Source organism: Lepisosteus platostomus, chromosome 3, assembly GCF_059453375.1.
Source record: "Lepisosteus platostomus isolate fLepPlt1 chromosome 3, fLepPlt1.hap1, whole genome shotgun sequence".
NCBI lineage: Eukaryota > Metazoa > Chordata > Actinopteri > Semionotiformes > Lepisosteidae > Lepisosteus > Lepisosteus platostomus.
In genome coordinates, this window is record NC_142613.1 from 13,759,615 (window position 1) to 13,777,164 (window position 17,550).

Genomic DNA, 17,550 nt, shown 5'->3' on the forward strand with positions numbered 1-17,550 from the left:
ATTACGTTTCCTCTGAAAACATGCACCACAAATGGGAAGCATGAAAATTTATTTTAGATATACATAAACAAGTGGATATTTTTTCATGCCCAAGTTTAACAGAAATTCAAGTTTCCCTACCACCTCCTTTCCTTAACCTAGCCCCGACCAAAGCTTTTTCAAAAATATAAAAATATAACGCAAGCACCATTAACAGAGCTACATTTTAGTTATTGTAAAAAAAAAAAAAGTCCCTTGGTTATTGTTGCTTTGGTGTGGAATTAATTTTTCCCTACCTATCAGCCTTTGAGGGCACATGCACAAAGACTTAATGATATTTCACATTTGTTTCAAAAATCCTGAGCTGCTGAACAGGAAAATATTTCAGCGTATCATTTTTGTATCAGTCATAAAAAAAAAAAAAAAATTGGGTGTGCAGGACCCAGGGCAGTGATCTTTATATCTGCTCACTTATTGTCACAGTCCAGTACCTCCTAGAGGTTTCTTGATATCATCGCCGCCTGCTTCAGTCTGGAGAAAAGGGGATAAATTGGTCCAGTGAGCTGCATCGGGTATTAAAATGCTCAGTGAAGAAAACCTGAAAGACTCTGAGGCCCTCTTGTCCTGAAATTAAACCCTTCTGCTCAGGGGTTTCAGGCAGTTAAGTCAGTGAAAGGAAAGATCGTAGCCGAAGTCTTGAAATGTCACTGCCTGTAAAAATGTGCGTGCATCACCAATCTTGCATCTTCAAAAAAGAAAATCACCAGTTTAAAAAATCTTCTCAAAAATATCTGAGAAGTTTTATAAAAAAATGGGGTGTAAAAAGCCCCCCGCCCCCCGAAGATTTGAGTTGTAAAGCACCGACATAACAGTTAACAGGATGGTTAAGAAAGTTAAACAGGATTGCAGGATCGAATGTTAAAAAGCATCACTCTCTTACAGGTCGTTTGGCCCTTGGGTTGCCGAGTGGCCCCATAATGCTGTTTCAGCTACAGCACTCCTGCAGTGCTCTGTGAAAGCCAGGACATTAACTCTCAGTTCAAGACATTACAGGTTTATCTGCACTAACTCCGCTGCCAGCACTCCAGAGAACTGAGCTTGAGGTATATCCAGACAAATTACTGTTATGATGATGACAACTACACAAATGTTACGTAAAAAAATACAAATGTTTCGTATTCAAAAAAAATAAATGGAAAAAATCTTTAGTCCCTTGAGACTCGTAGACCCCGGTGTGGCCAGTGCACAGTCCTGCTGGCCTTTATTTCCACCGATACTTTCTGAAAAGAAAGTACGTTTTCTAAGGTGTTCCAATGCAGCGGTCAGCACTGGGCAGCGGGCAGAGAGAGGACTCCGGCCCCTCGAGGTGGCGGAGCGAGACTCCCTGCAGGTGGACGGACAAGGCTCAGGACAGGCTGCGGCTGCTGCTCTCTGGCTCGGGACTGTCCACCCTCCGGCTGGGAGGGGAGGTGTACAGGAAGTTGCAGCAGATAAACAAGGGGAACACCAGGAGACGACTGTCCAGATTCATGACCACGTACTCCTATGGGGGGAAAAAAAAATAACAAGCACACAGAGGGGATATTCACGCGATGTGTCTTTAAAGCATATCAAGCAGTACTGGTATCTGACCCCATCTAAGCTCCAGGCACAGCCCTGCCCCTCCTTCCCTCCTCACCTGGTCCTTCTCCAAAGCCAGCAGCTGATACCCAGTGGAACGGCTGAACACCAGCTTCCCGCTACCATCAAAAGACGCCAGCCTCAGCCTGGGCAAAGAGCAAAAGGGTTAGAGCTCGCAAAACAGAGCAGGTGGCTCCATGGGCAACCTGGGACAAAGAACCTGCGACCTCCGAGTTCCGAGCTCTCCAGCTCACCTGTACGCGATATGGCGGCGAGGCTGCAGGCTGACCGAGCCGCCACATGGCTGGCTCAGCGTGTTCCTCTTGAAGACGATGAAGCGGTTGGTGTAGGTGACCAGCAGGTCAAAGCCGAAGTTGAACCCAGTCCACCTCCAGCAGTACTACAGAAGGAGATGTGCACGCCAAGAACGCGATGAGAATTCTTTGCATTTCTACAACGTTTTTTTATCTACAAGAATCTCAAGATCTTCTACATATATGAGGCAAGCCACTTCATCCACTACTGGGTGACGAGTGGCTGTATCAGTGCACCAGCAATCACAGTAGACAGTATAGGTGAAAATGTGGTTCACCTGTTAAATTCAGGGGGGACTTTAGAAAAGCCAGATTGGACAAGACCAGGATAGAATTTAGCCAGTACATCAGGGTGACACTTCTATGCTAAGGGCATCATGGGATCTTTAACAACTCAGCAGTCAGAATCCTCAGTTTATCTCATCTGGAATATTGCACCCCCCTGTAGTACAGTGCCCCTGGTCACCATACAGTGGGTGTATGTAAATATTTATTCCAGACTGTCCTGACTGTACACTTAGCATCTTCAATAAGATATGAACAGAATGAAGAAGGAATCTACTGAATGTAGATGAACATGACTGAGCAAGTCATCTAAATTCAAAAGATTTGGTAGATCAGTTAATATTCCAGAGAGAGAAAGCTCAAGAGCAAATCATCTTTGCCTTGGACATCTTGTGCTAAAAGAGCAAAAGCAGGTGTCATGGGTCTAAACCAGTATGTCTACTCAGAATGGACAGCTCAAAAAAATAAGCTTGACTCACATCTCCGTCCTTGGCCAGCTTTCTTCCACATCGCATACTGTTCAATTCAAACTCCTCCTTATTGGCTTCCTGGGGACTGAGAGAGAGAAATCAATTTCAAATACAGAGGAAGATATAGGCAGCACGTAAGAAAAAGCTCAGACTGCTGGAAGCGGAGCCTTCCTGTACAGGACATTCGGAGAAGTCAAGCAGCTGATAGTCATGTTACTAACACTAGGGGCATGGAAACAAATGGCTGAGTACATTCGATGTGAACTGCCCCCCTTAAGAAATGAGTGGTAGACCAGGTGTTCCAGTGGTCAAGGTAAAAAAGCTTGACTGCGTGTCATTTAAAAAACATAAATACACTGATCTCCAAGTTTAATGAAACACTGCAGACTACAGCTTTCATTTTTTAAGGCATACAGAGGTAGAGGCAAGGGGGTGCATATGTCAATCGAAAGGTAGAAGTGCATGAATGCAGATGAAGAACAGAAACCTGATGTGAATGTGCTGTAAACAGCATCCAAAAGGAGTGCAATTAATTCTTCAGCTTTAAAACATAGACTCCATATCAGTATTCACTTCTGAACTTGCCATGGAAGATCTGAGTCACTCTTATAAGTATGCGCATAAATTTAGTGGGACAATTATGAGCAGAGTCAAGCACCAGACTAAGGAGAAGAGAGATCCAGCCACTGCTGGTCTCATCCGAGTCAGCCAGCCTCATTAAGAAACTGCCCTGGACAGCTGGAGCTGTAATGAAAGCTTAATAGGGGAGTTCTAATGAGAAGGCCAGAGCTCTCTGCCGTTGTTAGAGGATCACGCTGCAATTACACCCCATGCCGAAAAGTGCTTAGTAAACCAGGAGCCCTCGTCTTCGGTTAGAGCAGCATGGGTAACAGGCACGCGCTATTGCACAGTGTTGCAGAACAAAAAGACTCTTTATCATGAAACAAGCTGCACTGACATGCCCAGAGGAGAAACTATCAATATTTAAATAGAGTAATCAAAAGCTGTTTTTAATGGCTGGTGTGTGGGATCACAGAGTTATTAAATGATGAGTCACCTTGGAATACTGTGCTAGTCACATGAAAAAATACAAATTAGATGCTTTCCTCCCCCAAGCATCCGTTCCCTTCCCTCAAGATTAGCTAATAATGAACAACACAACACGTACAAAAAGAATACGTCACCAGGTCCTGCACTGTTCACGAGCCCTGAATGGAATTCAGCAAGACAATTTCTGAGCAATTGACAAATACGGGACCCACCCCACCTCTCCAGCTACATACCCAGTGTCACTGTCATGTTCTGTCCTCAGCATGGCAAACCACTGGTGCTTATAGACCGCAGACAGCCACTCTGGAACACAACAGAGAGAGACTCACATCCTTTCAGCTCAGCACACTGCTGTTAGTGCAGAAGGGACCTGCTTTTGTGCATTGTGACACCAGTACTCCACCCTCTCCACCTCCTGCCCAAGGGTAGGAAAATGAAGAACCCAGCCCATGAGAAAAGGGTGCATCCTGTATCTCAGACCTCATCAGTTCAGTATAGTCCTGAGAGATCTGGATTTATTGTAACCACAGAGTAGCTTTTATTTAACTGCAACATTGTTTAAGATATCAATTACTTGCCAATGTTAACACTTTACAACTAGCAAGTGGCATTTTGGATATGGCAGGGCGATATGTTTAGTTTAGTGAATGGTCTAAGAAACAGGGCTCCTAAATGTCTGCCATTGTGTTCCACCACACTTATCTTGATGCATTCATTGTTATACCACTCTGTTACAGTATCTGAGAAGGGGCCATTGCAGAACTCTATATGCACTGGTCAATAACGGTAAAACTCCAGATTCCATTACTTCTGCTGCGGTAATTCTTGGATCTAAGTATCTTAACAGTTACCCAACTGATAGGTTTCCTCTGCTTTGTTTCCTATTCAATGCAGTGACGCGGAAAAGCACTTGGGACGGAGGTGGATTTGGGAAGACGGAGCGCCTTGTCCCGGGCTGCGCTGGCTCACCGGAAGGCAGGATGGCGTCCCGCTCCACAATGCGCGCCGATGCCAGGTCGTTGATCACGTACTGCAGGCGGACGTGTCGGAAGACGGGCAAGAAGGGGATGCCCTCCGGAGTGTCCAGGAACGACATCCCTTCCGCCAGCTCTGCAACAGGCACACTCAGGGGTGATGAATGGATACACATATAAAACTACTCATGCTCTACCACGGCTCTCAGCAGCCAGCGGTACACGAGCTGTACGGACATGCAGAAGAAATGTGTTCGAATTTCTTTGATGTCGGTAAGAAAACTGAGACATTCATGCCTCGGGAGCCAAAGAAATTTCCACACTACATTTTCCTGAGTTCATGCTCCTGTTTGTGGGCCACAGAGTAGAATACATAGCCAATATAAGAAAACGTGACTAATGTCACAGGTTTGCTACAGCACCAAGCACACTGAAGTTGCTGGAGTTGGAGTTGTGCATCAGGTCAGTGCCAGTGTCCATGAGCCAGAATGGATTTTATACTGGTGTGCAGAAGTACAGTACAAAAACTGAATTCCATTCATTGGAATGAGGAATTCCATTGTTTTAGGGACCTCTAGACTTAAGATGTAGAAGTCACAAACTCAGCTTTATTCCATTCTGTTAATATTTTTGTAATTTTCCCCCATTGTTCTGTTCAGGTGCTCTCTGAAGGCTCTACAGTAAAAAGACTGACAATGCATGTCCACTACAGCACGCTACATCTAAAGAACACAAAGCACACAGACCTTTCTTCTGCATAGCAATCCAGACATCTGCGTCAGCTAGCAGCTGTTTAACATGCCCGTTCCAGGAGGGGTGCAGCTGCAGGAATGTCCACTGAGAGAGAGAGAGGCACTAGCAATGAGAATTTAAGCCTCTATTCATACTACATCAATTTATGCATTTCCACCCTCAAATAACTGTTTAAGTTGCTTAAGAAATACTTAAGAAGGAGAATACTTCAATATTAAAGTATTAAGGAGTTTAATCAGCATTCAAATAAATTAAGAAGTGCAGAGAAGATGCCAAAAAGCAATGAAAAACAGAGTCCCTACTTAAATTCTCATTTTAAATTTCCATGCATGCACCTATTCATTACAAAGGAAAAAAGTAGTTTGAACTCAGATGCAAACTGGATCTTAGACTTCATTTTACCTAGAGTTGATAAACCTTAACAACTCAAAGTATAGCATATGTAAAATAAAGCTTTTCTTTTTCATTATATGCATTCCAGAAATGGTAAATAAGAGTGAATTCTGTCTTAGATCTTTTGAGTGTAGAGTTAGCTGTACATGTCTTTGGAGGACACTGCCATTTTGGAATAGTAGATTTTATCCCGTTAGCTTCACTTTCTTATTTCCATGAACTGTTTTGGAAGCAATGCTTAAAGAATTAATGCAGCGTGCTTACTTACCACCACTTCCTCACTTATAGCTTAATGTGGACAAAACAATTCTGTAATACCTGTATGAACTGTATGACACAAGAGACAGGACAGACGCAATCAGATTAGACCTTCCTGTGCATAGCTTGTAGTGTAGGGGTCTTTAGCCCTGGTCCTGCAACCTCAAGCCCCAATCCAATTACTCTTATTAGTCACCCCTATATTACCCATCACTCTCAGAGGAGTCTGACTGTGCTTCCTCATTCTCAGACAGTGGATGTCTCTCCGAGTCCTGATGTGAAGACGCAATTGGAGACATTAAACTGGGTGGCATTTCTAAAGACTACAGAAAAGCGTCCGAATCTAAAAATTAGACGACTGTGAAAGAATCAGACAGCCAGTAGGAGCCGCTGCCCTGCGATTACACTCTACCAGAGTAACCTAGCCAACGTGACTTGGACCGCTGTTTGCAAAGCACCCGAGTTCAGCACTTGAACATAGTGGGAACGGTATTCAACGTCACAAGAAAAGCTTGTTGCTCACTTTCTTCAGAGCAGTGTAAACATCCATCTCCACCTGCATGACAAAAAGATCAGGTGACTTAACCAGCTGCTCCATCATCCCTGTGCTGAAAAAGAAAAAGACACCAAGTCAGCCACAGCACATACATATATGGAACAATTCCACTGTGATTAAACAAACAAGAGGCTTGTTACATTAATTTCAGGATAATTTGGGACTAGAATCTAAGTACTCTTCTGCGCTCCAGGGTTCTCTTAACTGAACAGACTACTTGCATGATTCGCCAGCCGATGATTGGTGTTGCCAGTGTTTAAAAAACATGTAAGCCTGTTAAAAGCCTAGCTGGAGTGGGACTCTTCAGGACCAGAGTTAGAAGAGAAAAAATAAACTTTATTTCAGTTTCCCAAATAATCAGCAGCTCGGGACCTTCCCTGGAGGCTCAACCGCTAAAGGTGCTTGCCTGAGCACGAGCTGAGCGTTGTGATTGTGGGTTCGGGCTTGGATCACATCGCCTGGACCGTGGACTGTGACCTGTGTGTAACTGTGACAGTGGACTGTGACCGGGAATCCCCTAATCTGGGATAAGAAGGCCAGGGTGCTCTCATAAATCAGTGAGACAATGACCACTATGGCCTCCTGGGTGCTTGCAGATATGAGGTGCAATTGTGAGGAGCACCATACTTGTGCAAGTTGTGCCAAATCTCCAGTATGGGGATGTGCTGCCTGAAGTATTAAGAGACGAAGAGCTCAAAGGTGGGCAGATCATAGGCTTGTAGCAGCAAACTGAGATACGAGAAATACAACTGGCAATTCTAAATCACGTGGGTATAACAAAACTAACAACTCATTTTTTAAAATAAAACTTCAGCCCAAAAGGGATTTTACAGGTGGCAGTGCAGAACCCGTTTAACCTACATTTGTATGGTTAAAGGTCAATTATTTTCACCAGTTGTTAAACAAAATGCCCTAATAAATATTCAATTTAAAAAGAAGAGAGATGCTTCTGTAAGCTAAATATAGGTACAACATCTGAAATCATAGTTACGAGTACAAAATCTTTCTAAATGCAAGAGGGAAATGAGAGGCACTGCCTGAGCCTGTCACATGATCCTCTAATGGAAAACTGCACTGCATTGCAAAGCAGTATTACAAGGGAGTATTCAGAATGGACTTCAGCCATAAGCACCCTTACCTGAGCTCCTTCATCAGCTCCACACTCTGGTGTGTCATCAGGTTGTTGAGGAGCCACTCCAAACACCTGGAACACAATTGATACCATATGGTCAGAAATAAAACCTGAACAGAAGGCTCTCATGTCATGCTTGATTAATGGATTAATCAATTTCATTACACAAACCCTACATGATCTTCAGCTACGAAGACTTCTGTAAGACTCTGATCAATGGAGTTCGCCAGGATAAAGATTAGAGATCAATGCTACAGATAAACACATTCTGACATTTGGCTCAGACTTCATGAGTCCAGCATGCCTGCCAGTCTATTCTAGGGCAGAACATTTGCAATGAATGGAAAATTATTTAAGTGACTTAATGTGCAGTGAGTTGTGACAATGCCCTGTGTTCGCAAAGACTTGAAGGCCTGGTACTTGACTGCACCCATGTGGGCTAAAGGCTGCTATTGAACCTGCAGCACTGAGGCTTTTCAGAACGAGGGCTGGCAGACAGTGTGGTAGACATACTGACTCTTTCTTAACCGAGTCAAGGCCGTAGGTCCCAGCAGAGGTGTAATATCCACATACAGTCTTCACAGTGATGGTCTCCTTCATCGTCTCCCCACACTGCTGGATCAGCCCGTCCTACACAGAAACACACTGACACTTTAGCCCAAAAGATGACTTTCTACATCAGCTCCTACCTTTGTGTTTCATGCTTACACAACATCAAACCTGAAAACTTCAAAATGTCAAACCACCAAAAAAAGGGAAGTTAAAAAAACACTGATGAACAAAACAATTTATCCATGTTCTAAATGCTTCAACCAATCTGGGGACATGGGGGAGACAAAGCCTATCCCAGAAAGCAAAGTGGGGTACATCCTGGAAAGGACACCAGCCCCTCACCGGGCAGACACAGACACGCAAACGTGCACACCAGGGCCAGTTTTCCCAGAAGCCAACTAACCTACTAGTATGTTTCTGGACTGTGTGAGGAAACCCACACGAACATGGGGAGAGCATACAAACTCCACACAGATAGCACCCCAGGTCTGGAAGGCAGGGCCCCAGTACTAACAGGCAGCAATGCTTGTCAGTCCTCCAACAACAAGAGGTTGATACACTGATCAATTCATTACAGCAGGTCAGTCTCATGATGTCAGGTCTGTTCATTATTCTGCTGGTGTTGTGCCAGTACCCTGTAAGAATTTATTAAGTCTTTCATTTTATTGCATGTTTATGGAGATGGCTTTATTGGTAGAATATAGCCTTTCTGTTTCATATCTCTCAGGTATTCTTTAAAATGTATTTTCCAGCTTTTTTCATGGTTCCAAGAAGATTTTCCCAAATGTAGACATTATTCGCCCATGTTATACTGTGGATAGCTACTCTGTGGACACCACATGTCAGACATATTGAATTTGGCAATAGGCCTAGAAAAATGCCACTGTATGCCTTGATTGTGTAATTAGATTTATCCAGGACAAGCCTGGTCACGCTTTTTGAAATGCACTTCAAATGCATTTTGAAGATGTCAAGATATTCAGTAGCACTGAGGAGTAATTCTCAGACTGCAGATAACCTGCTAGAATAATCATCAGTTCAATAGTACTTCATTGTCCTTGTAATACAAAATGTGCTAAACATAGTAATGGCTTACACATGTAGACTTGTCAGTAGCGTCAGATGTTATGATCACTTTTTTGTTTTTGCGTAATTCAATCTGCAGTAAAAACTCCTTTCTCAGTTGATTTGCTGTAGGAACTGTCCCATCATTTGTGTTTATTGGAAACACATATCTTGGAATGCTCAACTTTTTCCATGATAATATTAACGTAGACCGAAACCTATACTTAATAGTAAATTACCATGTCTGCATTCCAAGTTTTTTTAAAGACGAGTACCTCTCACAATGTCAATCTCAGCCTTCTATTTTGTGTATTTTTGTGATTTTAAATGCCAGTCTATTCTTATCTTTTCAGTGCAGTTCAATGATAAAGAGTAGGCTTTCCAAAACAAAATTACATTTGTTGTACAATACATTTTTTACAGTTTAATGTCAGTTTTTATTGATTTGTACCAATAACCTCATCATAATTAGTTCCCAACTGTAATATCAATCAATGTTTCTGTGCTGATTACCTAATGATTGCAGAGATTAGTGTGTCTACAGGGACACCTATTGGATAACAATTGAACTGCAGGCTAGAATCTCATCTGCAAAGGTCACAATACTTTAAAAACTCGAGTCCCGAACTCTTGGCTAATTAACATTTCTATTTTAACCAGATCTAAAGAAATATTGTGAGAAAATGGACTGACATGGTCTTGTTTAGGTTGTTTTCAAGAGACTTAAAAATCATTAAGTTTTCAACCAATAAATCATATTATTGAGTATTTTTCATTTACCACTGCCCTTAATAGGATAAGAAGCTTTCTCTAACTGTGGATACTTCTATCTATGTTCAAGAGAAAACTATCATGTTCTTTAAAATCACACTAATTAAACAAGCAGACCAATGGTATTTCAGATATTATGAGCTGCAGACTTTAGTACAAAATGTACTGAAGCAGAATAAGGAAATGCTTACTTCTGTTGCAAATTTAGTGAAAGTAATGCTTAATCCTGGCTCAAATCACTAACCAACTATGATTGAGACCCCTTAAGAGGCGATGCCCAACAGGCAGAGCATAACCAAAACCAAGCTGTAGGATCAGTAAGTTAGGGCTCTCTTGCCCTTCTGGGAAATGGCCATCCCTGTGACTTGACAAGCATTTGCAGGCTTGCAGTGACATCAGATATGCACTGCTCCTCCAATCAGTGCTAACCCTCCCATCAGGCACTGTGGAGTGTGCAGCATGTCTCATTCTCTCTCTCATCCTGCTGTCGGTCTTTCAAGAGGGATGGGAGTAGTTATTACAGAGACATTTCTGAACAATTGGCAAGTGGGTAGGTCTATAACAAAAAAAAGCCTGCTTTGGTTTATACATTATTGCCTAGAGCTTAAAAAATGTTCAACAGCTCATACTACAATACTACAGGAATCTTCATTTCAATCCTGCTTAATTTTTTTTTTTTTACTTTCAGCAAAAGCTAATGCAACATTTGGGATTTTCAAAGCTGTAGATCTTTATATTTAAAAAGATGGGATAAGATGCATCATTATTAGTAATGCAAAGCCAAAAAAAAAATTGCTCAAAGGAAAAAGATCATGTTTTGTGGCACTGACCAGCTGAAGCATGCAGGCTGCTGCCAGGATGCTGACCACTCGGCTGGGCTTGATTAGAACATCATCTCGGTACAAAGACCCAAACGCCACCTGCAGAGCTGCACAAGGTGATCAGTCAACCCTCTGTGTGGTTATTCATAGAAATGCATGCACATCAAAATAATGACAGGCTCGACATGCACTTGTATGTTACATACACAGCCACTCCAACTTCTCACTGAGGTAATCCACTACCTATAACGAGACAGCCAACCTCAGCTCCTGGAGGACTGCAGGAACCTCTTCATATTCCAATTTAAACCCTTAACAGAACTGACTGGATAGCTCAAATGGACATATGAAATATATTTGAGATATAGTCTTTTAAAATTAAAAGACTATCTAAGATTGCGAAGCAGTGGCACTGTGGCTAAGGATCTGCGCCTGTGGCTGGAAGGTTGCCAGTTCAAATCATACTCTGGCAGAGGAATCCTACCCCGTTGGGTCCCTGAGCAAGGCCCTGAACCCCAACTGCTCCAGGGGCGCCGTATAAATGGCTGACCCTGCACTCTGACAAGCTTCTCTCCCTGTCTGTGTCTCATAGAGAGCAAGCTGGGGTATGAGAAAAGATGAATTCCTAATGCAAGAAATTGAATATGGCTAATAAAGTGATCTTATCTTATCTAAACTTGAGGTGTAGCAGCAGTTGTCAAAACTCTTTTCATGCCTGGAGGTGTTAAATTATAATCAATCTGATCCAGGTAACATCAGTTAGACTCTTGACTAAGCAGCTGGGATGTCCACAGTGGTGCACAACAGCTGGGAATGCCCGAGTTCCTGAACTTGAGGTTAAATCTTCTGTAGACACTGCGGGATTTGCAGAACTGGCAGATGACTCTGACAATGTAGTTTTGGAGGAAGACAAGAGTATGTTAAGCCACGTCAATTACCAGATTGCAAACTTAATTTGAGATGTACAAAAAGAGCAACTGCTTACAAATTAAAAAAAAACGCAAATGGGACAAAGTTGAGAGTGCACTGAAAAAAATACATGTCATCCTGAAGACTCTTGCTTCTCTGACAGCACGTGCATACATGTGATGTCAGTGCTGCCCTCCTGAGGTCAACACAAGCCCATTAATGGATGGTAGCCTGGCCTGAAGCTGTGGATTTCCAAAAATATAGGAGAAAAACACTAGTGCCCAGCGATCTGGGACTCAGGGCAGTGATGATCAGGGCAAGTACTCACCCTCAGTATCAATGTTCTGGTCTGGGATCTCCAGCTCGATGACGGTCATGCTGGACTCCTTCCAGGAGCCACTGAACATACTGGAGAAATAGCCCGACTGCAGTGAGAGAAGACAGAGAAGCACAGGGAAGGAGGAGTGAGAGAGTGAAAAGAGACAACAAGAAGAATGTAGGTAATGGTACAGTTTTGATACTATTCCTCAAACACAGTGGAACTGTACAGTTTTCTATCATCTTTTTAGCAGTAGTATATCGATCAGTCAGCTGTATTTAAATCATGCACTGGGCAGAACACCACAAAACACCTACCATGTCAGAACTACTGTAAATTATAAGGTTTTTCTCAGACCTTTTATACTTTTAATGGCTATAAACAATGAAAAATAACATCCAAGTATTTGAGAGTGCAGCTATAAAGGGATAAAAAAAGACACCAGAAGACAGACATCCCAAACGTCAGGGCTGGGCAGCCCTGCTCTCTGGCACAACGGCTCTATTCAATACTGAAGAGCTCAGGGGCTGTCCAGCTTCACCTGGCAGAGGTAGACCTTATGGAGATTCCACTCCTGGCCCAGAGCACAGATACGGATGTCACTGTTCTCTCCATTAAGGAACAGGGTCTGGTAAATGTACTTCGATGTAGTTTTGAGCTTCTTCCTGCAGCGAGAGGCAAAATGAGATGGAGAGAAAAGAGGTGCCTTGAAAATATCTACCTATGAAAAGGTTTATTGTTTTAGGTTGGAAAATCATTTTCTTGACAAAACAAAGTGTTAGGACATATAATTAAATTAGAATTAAAGGCAGAGAATTTATATCAAGAGATGTTGTGCTAAAAGTCTACAATGCAAAGACCTGATTTAGAATACTATATATAAAAATGGTCCCCATGTAACAAAAAATTGCTTCTCTGCAATTAGTTCAGAGACCACTGGTAACCAGATATGTTCCCAGGCTTAAGGTACTGTCCTAAAGTGACAGAGTAAAAGAAATGATTTTTTTTTTGCCTTAAACAGAGAAGTCTGAAAATGGACTAAATGATTCAAGTATTCAGAATCGTGATAGGAATTGAGAGTCAACCCAATGGACTTCTTCAAAGCCAATTTTAATCTACGAGAAAGTGCATTTAAAAACGATAATAGATATGGGAGTACAGAACAAACAATCGAGCCATTAAACCTCAAGTGAAACGTATTAAAATTTTCAATAAATTGTTTTGTGGGTTTTTAGCATTTTTAAAAAAATACTTATTGACAACATGAAACGAACTTGCCTTCTTCATCTATGGAATATGGGCATTGCAGGATCTTGCACCCCATAAAATATGCTGAAAACTGCAAAGTGATACCTGAGACTAGGATACATATTCTTAATCATATTTCCATTCTCATCCATCAGTGTCTGATAGAAGAGCTTGAATGCGTCAGGATGTGTGACAGTTCTGCCTCAAAAAGTGAGGAGGGCACGATTTAGTGGAGTGCCACATTCTGTGTGAGGTAAGGAGTTTAAGTGGGGTCACAAGTGCACAAGATCCAGGTATAATTTATTTTTTTAACTAAATTTAATGAACTAGCTCATGGACAGGCAATGCTTAATAGTTTCATTTCTGGAAAAGTACTTCTCTCACTAAACCTTAAGTATCTCAAGCTTCAGGGTCAATTGTCTAACTAAGGCTCAGCTTTGCTTAACCAGACAAAACACCGACTGCCCCCACGTCTGGCAGTGGAGGTAGGAAGGGTGCATTGCAAACACTTGATCCAGCTGAAACAGTGACGAGATGCTGGGGATCCCTGACCTGCGTGGTGTGTTAAGCAGGCGGTCCGGGTCCTCTTCCCCATCGCTGTCACACTGGCACCCCATGTTCCGCTTCCTCTTCCTGCACTCGCAGCTGTGCCTCGACTCCACGGCACCCCCTGGCCTCCCAACCGCTGACGCCCCCAGCCTGCTGCTCAGACCCCCCATTTTTCGCTCTGGAAAGGGCCAGGAGCACCACAGCCAGCCAAAAGTGACAGGAAGAAAGGACAAGGAGACAAAAGACAAAGCTGGTGTTTTTGAAGTGCAAATGATCTCAGTGCAATTCTGCACAGAATTGCCTACTGTTCTTTTAGGGCTGCTTTGTGGTGTCACAAAGCTCCAACTGCTCAGGTCTGCACTGAATTGCCCAGATACTGTTCTTCTAGGGATGCTGTGTGATGTCACCAAGCTCCAACTGCTCAGGTCTGCACTGAATTGCCCAGATACTGTTCTTTTAGGGTTGTTGTATGATGTCACAGAGCTCCAACTGCTCAGGTCTGCACTGAATTGCCCAGATACTGTTCTTTTACGGCTGCTGTGTGATGTCACCAAGCTCCAACTGCTCCGGTCCGCATGTAATTGCCCAAATACTGTTCTTTTAGGGCTGCTTTGTGATGTCACCAAGCTCCAACTGCTCAGGTCTGCACTGAATTGCCCAGATACTGTTCTTTTAGGGCTACTGTGTGAGGTCATAAAGCTCCAGCTGCTGAAATCTGCACAGAATCTGCACAGCCAAGCTCTCAGAAGCTGCTCTGGAAGACCACGACCATGAACCAAACTCATGCCCGGGAGTTCAACAGTGATCTAGTGCTTAAATGACTGAATTTATAACCCAGACTACTATTGTGATACACCGTTATACTCCTAAGACCTGCAATGACTTGCATTACCTTTGGCTAAAACAAACTAACATTGTTTTGGAGTGTAAGCTGGTTTTGGAGAAGGCAGTTTTTTGGAGAAGCTGCATATGAGCAGGAGGCAAGCCCTGGGGCAGAAAGACACCACTGTAAACCGAGTTAAGATAAGACATGGACAGGCAAGGAGAAGGACTAGACACCAAGACAGGGTCAAGAAGGAAGAAAACAAAGACAGGAGAGAAATGAGGGAAGTCCAACATGCTTAGTTGGAAACAGCAAGAACATGTCACACAAATGGTCAGAAACTACTGATCTCCTTCCGGCACTTCCACTGTACCCAGGACTAAATCCAGGACTTGGATTCACTGTGCCTGCCGTCGCTGGTCTTTTGTTATGGATGATATAACTCAAAACTTACCTTTTTACTACAGCTTTGTCTAACTGCCCTACATTCTATCTGCATGAACCTGTATGTTCCTGTTATTACTTATTACTCCATGCAGCATCCTCGGGTTGGGAAAGGTGCTTCATAAATAAGGTGTTGGGTGACCTGCTGCAAGGGTGCACGCTCAAATTCTAGATTCGTAAAGACATGTAGGACGTGCGAGTTCTAGTGAATAGAAGTAAATAAATTCATTCACTTCAGTCCGGAATGACTAACGTTGGTCCTTGAGAGCTACACGTTGTTAGTACTGTATGTCCGTGCTGGACTGTGCCTTTGCAGTACGGGGGTTGCCTACGTGTCGGATTTTTGTGGTTGTTTGCCATCTTCTTAACTAATTTGTGTATAAATCCTTACACTTCACCATTTTTTAGCTGCTACTATGATATAACTTTAAAACCCCCGAAGGATACACAAATTGAGGCCGTGCATAACCTTTTCGTAAAGAAAGTAAGGGGCACCAGGTCTTTCTTTACCACGACATAAACGTTAATTTTAGACGGTAATTAACATACAAATCATTTTTATGTGTTTTATAAGACTTTCAAAGTAAAAAGAAGGTGGTTTGCAGTACGTTAAGGGAGCATTTTAGGTCGACGACAAAGTCAAAAGATCAAATAACAACGAATCAGAGACCACCCTTACCTGTCCCGTGGAAAAAAAACAACTGGCGATTTATTTTCCGAAACCAAAATCTCTCTTTCCACGAAAACAAATCCAGGTAGGCAGTTAAGATGACTTTGTTTACAACTACAAACGTACTTGTTTATCTGTAAATCAAAAAGAAATCCCATGGAACTCCAGCAGACGGGAGAATCGGACACACTAGAAGAATGTTCTTCTTCATGTTGTTATCGCTCTTAATTATTTATATAAATTGTATTATTTTAAATTGGGTATTTTGTCTTTCTCCTGTTGTACCTTGTTGTACCTCCATGTTTCTCAAACACAAAACGCTTAACAGTCACATGTCCACTTTCAGCCAATCCCAGGCCTGCAAAGTGAAGTGGAACTCTTACTCTCCACCAATCAGTAAGAGAGACGACTGTAGACCAATCAAATGCCTTATCTTGAAAAAATGACCCGTCGCTGACCAATAGAACGTCCTCAAGGGGGCAGGGTTTGTATTGTCCAATGACAAACAGGAAAAAATAGAAAAACTGCAGAGACACCAATTAGCGCGGAGATTAATAAACGACGTTATGTAGAGCGCAAAGAGTAGTGCACAAATATGCACTGGAGAGTGCGGTAGCTGTAGATACCACAAGTATTCTATTAACCTGTGAAATACTGAATTAACATGAATAATGAATAAATTTTGTCCATTTGTAGAAAATGGATGATATTCGTTATCCTTATATTCAATTAATTGCGAGGAGAACAGGATTAAGATACACCACTGCAAAACGATTTATTTTAAAATGGGTATTCCGAGATAAAGGCAGACAAGAGACCTCCAGGGGTATTGGTGTCCTGTATGAGATCGCACCAGGAAAAATAACACACGAACCCTACGTTCTGACAGTGTCCGGCTACGTAGTAACGTAAGGTTACCGTCTGACAGCTGAACTCGCTTTTCACACAACCTGGTGACGTTTCCAGTTTCGTGAAACTTTGCTACTAATTTATAAACTGTAGATACAGGCGAGGAAGACAAAGACTTCTGAAGCGGATGCTACTGAACCACCACGGTTTTTTTATTAAAAGCATTGAAGACGGGTAAACCTTTTTAATATAAAATCTAATTTCTTCAAAACACTTTATTCATTAATATGCGGGAGAGTCAAGTCAGTAACTCAATTAAGGTGTGCTCACCTTGGTCTGTACGCTCTTCAGTACACTTACAGTAGATGAAGTCAGAGAAGATGTTGTGTTTAAATATTCAATCATACACAAAACTCTTGGCGTCCCCTATCTAATCGTATTTTTTTTCTTTTGTTTTAAAAATTCCACGAGCAAAAAAAATAGTAAAACACTTTTAAGTAAAGTTATTTGTCGCGAACAGCACAGAACTGCGCACACGTATTTTGTGTGGAAGAAAATAAGGTCAGCAGAAACCGCATCGGATGATGTCCGACGCACTTTGAGTCTGAGAAAAAATCGATAGGCTTGGTAAAAAAAATGAATCGGGAAATATAGTAAGAAGAGACAATGGGCCTGATTTTCCATTTGAGCAGATTGTGGGCAAAATGCAGGTCTATTTCATTGATTGTGGAGTGGGCTTTAGTGTG

General features: G+C 42.4%; 1 protein-coding gene across 1 annotated transcript; it reads right to left on the reverse strand.

The window, feature by feature from the left end:
* Positions 1–32: 32 nt before the first annotated feature.
* Positions 33–16,287, reverse strand: gmcl1 (germ cell-less, spermatogenesis associated). The gene is made up of 15 exons (XM_088624629.1): positions 15,965–16,287; positions 14,022–14,196; positions 12,763–12,886; positions 12,231–12,327; positions 11,003–11,100; positions 8,302–8,414; positions 7,791–7,856; positions 6,620–6,704; positions 5,439–5,529; positions 4,688–4,828; positions 3,952–4,021; positions 2,678–2,753; positions 1,854–1,999; positions 1,658–1,745; positions 33–1,522 (listed from the first exon to the last, which is right to left on the reverse strand). The coding sequence occupies exons 2-15, from the start codon at positions 14,186–14,188 to the stop codon at positions 1,385–1,387; spliced, it is 1,500 nt and encodes a 499-aa protein (XP_088480755.1). The 5' UTR covers positions 14,189–14,196; positions 15,965–16,287; the 3' UTR covers positions 33–1,384.
* Positions 16,288–17,550: the final 1,263 nt, after the last annotated feature.

Excerpts from the sequence above, each read along its gene's own strand:
- gmcl1 (XM_088624629.1), bottom strand. The coding sequence starts at position 14,188 with ATGGGGGGTCTGAGCAGCAGGCTGGGGGCGTCAGCGGTTGGGAGGCCA. Across the intron at positions 12,328-12,762 it reads ATAAGGTCTACCTCTGCCAG|TCGGGCTATTTCTCCAGTAT; the intron begins GTGAAGCTGGAC and ends CTCTCACTGCAG. Across the intron at positions 8,415-11,002 it reads CAGCCTGCATGCTTCAGCTG|GACGGGCTGATCCAGCAGTG; the intron begins GTCAGTGCCACA and ends GTTTCTGTGTAG.